General features: G+C 33.7%; 1 protein-coding gene across 1 annotated transcript; it reads left to right on the forward strand.

Annotated features, from left to right (window-relative positions):
* The first annotated feature begins 2,375 nt into the window (after window positions 1-2,375).
* Window positions 2,376-9,317, forward strand: si:ch211-284k5.2 (sperm axonemal maintenance protein CFAP97D1). The gene is made up of 5 exons (XM_067380624.1): window positions 2,376-2,468; window positions 2,805-2,885; window positions 3,995-4,113; window positions 5,060-5,243; window positions 9,201-9,317. Exons 1-5 carry the CDS (start codon window positions 2,376-2,378, stop codon window positions 9,315-9,317), a joined length of 594 nt encoding a protein of 197 aa, XP_067236725.1.
* Window positions 9,318-10,193: the final 876 nt, after the last annotated feature.

Below are 10,193 nucleotides of genomic sequence, written 5' to 3' on the forward strand. Positions count from 1 at the left end.
TAAATCGAGGGAATGAACTAGTAAATTGTGCTCACAATTTAGTAAATCGAGGGAAAGAACAAGTAAATCGTGCTCACAATTTAGTAAATCGAGGGAAAGAACTAGTAAATTGTGCTAACAATTTAGTAAATCGAGGGAATGAACTAGTAAATTGTGCTCACAATTTAGTAAATCGAGGGAACGAACTAGTAAATTGTGCTCACAATTTAGTAAATCGAGGGAATGAACTAGTAAATTGTGCTCACAATTTAGTAAATCGAGGGAAAGAACTAGTAAATCGTGCTCACAATTTAGCAAATTGAGGGAACGAAACAGTAAATCTTGCTGTAAATATGATTTTGTAGGAACTGTAATCATACGGAGCCCCAGACATGCAGGAAAAAAAAAATATATTAGGCCAAATCATGTGCACTATTTACTATTTCATTCCCTCGATTTATAAATCATGCGCATGATTTATAAATCGAGGAAACAAAATAGTAAATCGTGCACACGATTTTAGTAAATCGAGGGAACGAAACAGTAAATCTTGTGCACGCTTTAGTAAATCGAGGGAACGAAACAGTAAATCTTGCGCACGATTTAGTAAATCGAGGGAACGAAACAGTAAATCTTGCGCACGATTTAGTAAATCGAGGGAACGAAACAGAAAATCTTGCACACGTTTTAGTAAATCGAAGGAGCGAAACAGTAAATCTTGTGCACGATTTAGTAAATCGAGGGAACGAAACAGTAAATCTTGCGCACGATTTAGTAAATCGAGGGAACGAAACAGAAAATCATGCGCACGATTTAGTAAATCGAGGGAAGAAACAGAAACTCTTGCACACGATTTAGTAAATCGAGGAAACAAAATAGTAAATCGTGCACACGATTTAGTAAATCGAGGGAACAAAACAGAAAATCTTGCACACGTTTTAGTAAATCAAGGAAACAAAATAGTAAATCGTGCACACGATTTAGTAAATCGAGGGAACGAAACAGAAAATCTTGCACACATTTTTGTAAATCAAGGAAACAAAATAGTAAATCGTGCACACGATTTAGTAAATCGAGGGAACGAAACAGTAAATCTTGCGCACGCTTTAGTAAATCGAGGGAACGAAACAGTAAATCTTGCACACTTTATAGTAAATCAAGGGAACAAACTAGTAAATTTTGCGCACGTTTTAGTAAATCAAGGAAACAAAATAGTAAATCGTGCACACGATTTAGTAAATCGAGGAAACAAAACAGTAAATCTTGTGCACGCTTTAGTAAATCGAGGGAACGAACTAGTAAATCATGCACACATTTTAATAAATTGAGGGAAAGAATGAGTAAATCGTGCACACGATTAAATTTTTTTTTTGCATGTCATGTGCGGGGCTCCGTAATATCAGGTGCTAAAGAGAGTATTAAAAGAGCCAATGGGATCCCTTGGGGTCCAAACAGAGACCTGATTTTCAAGGGAGGACCTGATTTGTCACCATAACGACTTCTCGAACAAGAAAGAATGTAGGGCGGGGCTTAATTTTGTGCATGGGGAATTGATGGGATGGTTGTTGTTTGCTATTGGTCGATCTCATGTGAGTGACAGGTTGGTTCCGCCCGGCACCTCAAACCAGTAATCACGTCATCGGAGAAGAAAAGAGACATTTTGATTAAAAAAACAACAACGGCAATATTCAAGAATTGTCAATTTTGATCTCATCGCAATACGTGTCAAAGTGTTACTAGTTTTTACATACAATAATTAAATGTCATCCTTCCGCTAAAAGAAATAGTACCTGACCATAAACCACAACGCGACTCATCTGACGGAGCTTCATTGCGGCGCAGCGACCGCAGAGACGAGGAAGGGGCGTGGCCTCACAATTAAAAGAATGATTGACATATTAGCCAGCAGGGGGTCACATATCCTACTCTCTAATTCATAAACTATGCTGAAATATTAATAAATTGAACCGTTTTAATGGTGTATGTTAAATATATATATATATATATATATATATATATATATATATATATATATATATATATATATATATATATAAAAAATAACACAATTATAAATCGTTTATTTATAAAACGGCTACCACAAAATTAAAGCTACAACACATTTTTTCCTCAGAAGGATCTCCAAAATTGTTTCTCAACTCACTCATCGACTGTCACTCTGCTCTATAGATCAAAATTTACTTTTAAATATTCTAGTCTGTTAGTTTTACCAACAAAAACACATGTTTATGTTGCTAAGGCTGGTTGCTAAGGATAATACACCGATCTTTTAATATGACGCTGCTGTTGACCAATCAGCAACAAGGGCCAGAACTGCCCGTTTTATAAATAGAAACACGACGAGCACCCTTCACCTGTTACACAGAAGCCAAGTGATGCACAAGTCCTACCAGCCTCTGAAACCCGCGACCAACAGATTCCTGCAGCAGAGATGGGACCAGACGCGATATGACGACCACCGCTGCAAGGTCTGAACCACAGACGAGCCATGCGCTTATTTGATTCGTTAGCAGGTTTAATGTAGGGCGGAAAATAATTTGGGCTGCTAAGACCAACTTTATACTTCAGTACTTCGGTGCAGAGTTATTTTAGTATCATTGAGATACTATTTTTTATTGCATTTTAATTAAAGTTTTATTAATTCTGTTGTGTGTTTTTGTTTAGCATGTGCAGGAAAATGATGCATCAGCTAATGTGTAATTATAGGATATATATATATATATATATATATATATATATATATATATATATATATATATATATATATATATATAGTGATTTTCTCTCTCTTTTTCTTTTGTAAGGTGAGAGAGGCCAAACCTGTGGTCGACACCAAGGGCATCCAAACACCTGTGCATATTCAACACAAACTGAAGAAAGTCCAGGTGTCTGATTAATTAATATGTAAATAAAATGTATTTGCAAATCTATTTTACTGCAACTATTACAGCAGATTCATATGTTAGTTCATAGACAAATTCATAATCAATAACGACACTGAAAAACATTTGGTGTAGGATTAGTTCACCTCTGAGTGAAAACTTCCTGATAATTTACTCACCTCCATGTCATCCAAGATGTTCATGTCTTTCTTTCTTCAGTGGAAAAGAAATTAAGGTTTTTGAGGAAAACATTCCAGGATTTTTCTCCATATAGTGGACTTCAACAGGGATTTGAAGGTCCAAATGTCAGTTTCAGTGCAGCTTCAAAGAGCTCTACATGATCCCAGATGACGAATAAGAGTCTTATCTAGAGAAACCATCAGCCGTTTTCTAAATAAAATAAAAAATTATATACTTTTTAACCACAAATGCTCGTCTTGCACTGCTCTGTGATGTGCCACATGGCGTAATCATGTTGGAAAGGTCACGCGTGACGTAGGCGGAAGTACTGCAAAAATCTCATTTTCTCCTCCAACTTCAAAATCGTCCGACATCATTGTTTTACCTTTTTTTTTTGTAAAGGGCGTTTGACTTAGTTTTTGCACATTCGCTTTGTAAACACTTGCTCAGTACTTCCTCCTACCTTTCCAACATGATTACATCATGCATGGCACATCACAGAGCAGTGCAAGATGAGCCTTTGTGGTTAAAAAGTATATAATTTTTTATTTTATTTAGAAAACGGCTGATGGTTTCTCTAGATAAGACACTTATTCGTCATCTGGGATCATGTAGAGCTCTTTGAAGCTGCACTGAAACCCGTTGAACCCCAGTGAAGTCCACTATATGGAGAAAAATCCTGGAATGTTTTCCTCAAAAACCTTCATTTCTTTTCCACTAAAGAAAGAAAGAAAGAAAATAATTACAAAGAAATGGCAAGTAACACATGGAATCAAACATGAACTGATAAAGTAGAAAAACTCCAATAATCATTGTTTTATTTACAGATTTTATACAGTGTATAAACAATTGTTAGTTGACAGAAATGATCTTGTGAGTACTATTGCGTGGAGTACATCAGATGTATGTAAACGAGTTTCTGCTGTTTCCAGCTGCAGGAAGAGAGGATGTCCATCATAGAGAGAGACAACCACCTCTTGGCCAGCAGACTGGCTGCGATCACTCGCTCGAAAGGACTGGTGGACCACAGGAACCATTACCCACAGTACAGGTGCTCAAACATCAGTGTTTAGCTGGTTAACATAGTAACACGGTGACCTGGTTAGGAGGTGTTTATTTGAGCTGGGTTTCAGTTGTCTGATCTCCCGCGGCGTCTCATGTCATCTCCGTATCTCAAACTGACAGGCTGAATCATTAATGCTCGGCTGTTGACAAAGCCTTTATGAATTATTGAGAGACACATAACCTATTCTCTATCATACCTGAGGGATCCTTTAGTTCGGCTGAGGGGTTGTTGTGGTTGCACGGTTTGCGCTTTTCTACAGTATCATGATAGTAGGATTGGTGGTTTGTGTTTGTTTAAAAAAGGTTTGACTCGTGCTCGAGTTCATGCACAATTTCTTCAGAAAATTTAAAAGCCTGATCTGTAACTTTACTATAATAGTTTTTAATTAATATATATATTTTTAAATGTATTTATTTATTTATTTTATATTTTTGTTTTTATTTTTCATGTTTTTGCCATTTTTATTATTATTTTTTTTTATTTAATCTATATAATTTTTTTATTAATTATTTACATTTTAGTTTTTATTTTATTTAATTGATCGTTTATATGTATATATAAATTAAACAACATTTAGAAATAGCCAAAATAAACTTTTTTTATTTTTATTTTTTAGTAATGAAAATTATTATTTTTTTTTTTATTTAACTGTTTATTTTTTTATTATATATATATATATAATTAAATATATATATATATATATATATATATATATATATATATATATATATATATATATATATATATATAAAGTTAACTTAATAAACTTAAACTTATTTTATTACAGCTATATTTCTCAGTTTAACTTTGTTTACCTTGATGGAATAAAATAAAATAACAAAAACTAAAATGGAAAAAAACCTATATATATATATATATATATATATATGTATATGTGTGTGTGTGTGTGTGTGTGTGTTTGTTTTTACAGTCTGAACGCACAGAAAAGGAAGGAGAAGCTTCTGCAGGTGACTCACGAAAACCAGGAGATCTACCAGCGAATCATGACACAGAAATCTGACTACAGGAGGGAACTCTGGGAAGAAGACTGGGAAAAAGTAAAGCGAAGGAGAGATGACATCGCACGCTATCCTCGAGGAGTGACCAATAAACAGGTTTGATCCTAATTCACATTTCAAAAGGTGGATCTAAGAGGGTTAAAAGTGTAAATTAACTAAATTGTCATCATTTACTTACTTTCATCAATTCATGTGACTTAGTTTCTTCTGTAAAACACAATAAGAGACATTTTAAGTTGACATTTTGACATTTAAACTTTGCCCCTTTCCTACTATCTACTGAAAACCCACATTTAGGTCCACCTCCTTATCTGAGCCACACCCACCTTTCATCCAACAAACAAGTCCCCTCCTTCTCTTTTCCAGATAATCTGCTCCACTCCATGGAAGCTTGTTTCCGCCATGAGAAAAAAAAGAAAGAAAGATAATTGTGACTTTTTCTCAAAATTATATAATATAAAGTCAGAATAAAAAAGTAATAATGTCAGACTGGCGAGTTATATAGTCAAAAATGCTGGATAGAAACTTTAAATTCAGAATTGAAATTTAAATTCTCGCAATTCCGACTTTATAACTCGCAATTCTGACTTCATATCTCGCAATTCTGACTTCATATCTCGCAATTCTGACTTTATATCGCAATTCCGACTTTATAACTCGCAATTCTGACTTTATATCTCACAATTCTGACTTTATATATCGCAATTCCGACTTTATATCTCGCAATTCTGACTTTATATCTCACGATTCTGACTTTATATCTCACAATTCTGACTTTATATCTCGCAATTCTAACTTTATATCTCAATTCTGACTTTATATCAGAAAATGCTGGATAGAAACTTTAAATTCTGACTTTATATCTTGCAATTCCGACTTTATAACTCACAATTCTGACTTTATCTCGCAATTCTGACTTTATATCGCAATTCCGACTTTATAACTCGCAATTCCGACTTTATATCGCAATTCTGACTTTATATCTCGCAATTCTGACTTTATAACTCGCAATTCTGACTTTATATCTCACAATTCTGACTTTATAACTCGCAATTCTGACTTTATATATCGCAATTCTGACTTTATATCTCAATTCTGACTTTATATCTCGCAATTCCGACTTTATAACTCGCAATTCTGACTTCATATCTCGCAATTCTGACTTCATATCTCGCAATTCTGACTTTATATCGCAATTCCGACTTTATAACTCGCAATTCTGACTTTATATCTCACAATTCTGACTTTATATATCGCAATTCCGACTTTATAACTCGCAATTCCGACTTTATATCTCGCAATTCTGACTTTATATCTCACGATTCTGACTTTATATCTCACAATTCTGACTTTATATCTCGCAATTCTAACTTTATATCTCAATTCTGACTTTATATCTCACAATTCTGACTTTATATCTCACAATTCTGACTTTATATCACAATTCTGACTTTATATCTCGCAATTCTGACTTTACTGTATATCGCAATTCCGACTTTATATCGCAATTCTGACTTTATATCTCGCAATTCTGACTTTATATCTCGCAATTCTGACTTTATAACTCGCAATTCTGACTTTATAACTCGCAATTCCGACTTTATATCTCGCAATTCTGACTTTATATCTCGCAATTCTGACTTTACTGTATATCGCAATTCCGTCTTTATATCTCGCAATTCCGACTTTATATCGCAATTCTGACTTTATATCTCGCAATTCTGACTTTATAACTCGCAATTCTGACTTTATAACTCGCAATTCTGACTTTATATCTCAATTCCAACTTTATAACTCGCAAGTTTCACTTTATAACTCGCAATTCCGACTTTATATCGCAATTCCGACTTTATATCGCAATTCCGACTTTATAACTCGCAATTCTGACTTTATATCTCAATTCCAACTTTATAACTCGCAAGTTTCACTTTATAACTCGCAATTCCGACTTTATATCGCAATTCCGACTTTATATTGCAATTCCGACTTTATAACTCGCAATTCCGACTTTATATCGCAATTCCGACTTTATAACTCACAATTCTGACTTTATAACTCGCAATTCTGACTTTATATCTCAATTCTGACTTTATATCTCAATTCCGACTTTATATCGCAATTCCGACTTTATATCTCACAATTCTGACTTTATAACTCGCAATTCTGACTTTATATCTCAATTCTGACTTTATATCTCAATTCTGACTTTATATATCGCAATTCTGACTTTATATCTCAATTCTGACTTTATATATCGCAATTCTGACTTTATATCTCAATTCTGACTTTATATCTCGCAATTCCGACTTTATAACTCGCAATTCTGACTTCATATCTCGCAATTCTGACTTCATATCTCGCAATTCTGACTTCATATCTCGCAATTCTGACTTCATATCTCGCAATTCTGACTTTATATATCGCAATTCCGACTTTATAACTCGCAATTCCGACTTTATAACTCGCAATTCTGACTTTATATCTCAATTCCAACTTTATAACTCGCAAGTTTCACTTTATAACTCGCAATTCCGACTTTATATCGCAATTCCGACTTTATATTGCAATTCTGACTTTATAACTCGCAATTCTGACTTTATAACTCGCAATTCTGACTTTATATCTCAATTCCAACTTTATAACTCGCAAGTTTCACTTTATAACTCGCAATTCCGACTTTATATCGCAATTCCGACTTTATATCTCACAATTCTGACTTTATAACTCGCAATTCTGACTTTATATCTCAATTCTGACTTTATGTCTCAATTCTGACTTTATATCTCAATTCTGACTTTATATCTCAATTCTGACTTTATATCTCAATTCTGACTTTATATATCGCAATTCTGACTTTATATCTCAATTCTGACTTTATATATCGCAATTCTGACTTTATATCGCAATTCTGACTTTATATCTCAATTCTGACTTTATATCTCAATTCTGACTTTATATATCGCAATTCTGACTTTATATCTCAATTCTGACTTTATATATCGCAATTCTGACTTTATATCTCAATTCTGACTTTATATATCGCAATTCTGACTTTATAACTCGCAATTCTGACTTTATATCGCAATTCCGACTTTATATCTCACAATTCTGACTTTATAACTCGCAATTCTGACTTTATATATCGCAATTCTGACTTTATATCGCAATTCTGACTTTATATCTCAATTCTGACTTTATATATCTCAATTCTGACTTTATATATCGCAATTCTGACTTTATATCTCAATTCTGACTTTATATATCGCAATTCTGACTTTATATATCGCAATTCTGACTTTATATCTCAATTCTGACTTTATCTCTCAATTCTGACTTTATATCTCGCAATTCTGACTTTACATCGCAATTCTGAGTTTATATCTCGCAATTCCGAATTTATATCGCAATTCCGACTTTATAACTCGCAATTCTGACTTTATAACTCGCAATTCTGACTTTATATATCGCAATTCTGACTTTATATCTCGCAATTCTGACTTTATATCGCAATTCTGACTTTATATCTCGCAATTCTGACTTTATAACTCGCAATTCTGACTTTATATATCGCAATTCTGACTTTATATATCGCAATTCTGACTTTATCTCTCAATTCTGACTTTATATCTCTCAATTCTGACTTTATATCTCGCAATTCTGACTTTATATCGCAATTCTGACTTTATATCTCGCAATTCTGACTTTATAACTCGCAATTCTGACTTTATATATCGCAATTCTGACTTTATATATCGCAATTCTGACTTTATATCTCAATTCTGACTTTATCCCTCAATTCTGACTTTATATCTCGCAATTCTGACTTTATATCGCAATTCTGACTTTATATCTTGCAATTCCGACTTTATATCGCAATTCTGACTTTATATCGCAATTCTGACTTTATAACTCTTTTTCTATTTTTTATTCAGTGGCGGAAACAAGCTTCCATATCACTCAGATTTACATCACAATACAGAAGAAAAAATCTGTCGCTTCTTCCGATTCATTGCGAATTTAAAGTTCGTAATAAGCTTTTTTTTTTCGTCACAGAAACCTACAAAGGTTGTGAAGTTCTCTGGAGGGACGTTTGGACGGAGTCAGCGGTCGTCTAGCGGTGTTGAAGATGACAGCGAGATCACAGAAGAAGAACTGCAACCAGCAACATGAACTCAACACCGAACAAGCACTGGTTAACATCGGTCAGATAAACTCACCTATAGGTTAAATTAACTGGAACACTGGGATTCGTCGATTCAGAGGCTGAAGAATGTAAATGCAATATATTCAAGATCTCAAAACCAGTTAATAAAAACAATAAATTATAGAGAACATGAACGTGAAATGTAACAGACTTACCTACTGTCTGAGTGTGTGTATGTATAGCTCCTCCTCCATTTTATAGCTCTGTAGTCTTACTGAATGACAACTAGTGACTTATTTGTGTCTGTTTTTATTCCTCTTAAAGGATTTATATTACTTAATACTTCAAAAACACATAACTGAGAACTTTATCAACCTCTGAAAAAACATCTTACACTCCCTCACTAGTGCAGAACATCCATCATCCTCTAGATGGCAACACAAACATGTTTGTTGGACAAATCGAATCTCCCTTAGCTTGCTGGAAACAAGAAAAGCAGAAATCATGTCAAGTGATAAATGTTGCTGTTTTTACGGTTTGTTTCCGAGATGATGGATGCACTTGCATAGAATTTGCATCTTTATTAATTATAGAATATTCCAAACAATACAAGCAGAGTGAAAAATTTGGCCTCCTGTTCTGGATCATTTAAAGCATTTATCAAAAGTTGGGATGGGTTAAATGTTTGCCCAATGTGCTGGGCAGTTTTATTTAACCAAACTATTGTTTAAAGATGATTATAAAATGAACCCAGAATAGGTTGGAAATTAAATAATAATCAAAAGATGAACATTTATTAATAAGCAATTTGATGTCTGTCAAAACTGGTTTAAGAAAGTTGAAAGATTACCATGTTCATCAACTATATTTACACAGTACCTCAAATACCACCAATGTATTAT

This window comes from Chanodichthys erythropterus, chromosome 24, assembly GCF_024489055.1.
Source record: "Chanodichthys erythropterus isolate Z2021 chromosome 24, ASM2448905v1, whole genome shotgun sequence".
Taxonomy (NCBI): domain Eukaryota; kingdom Metazoa; phylum Chordata; class Actinopteri; order Cypriniformes; family Xenocyprididae; genus Chanodichthys; species Chanodichthys erythropterus.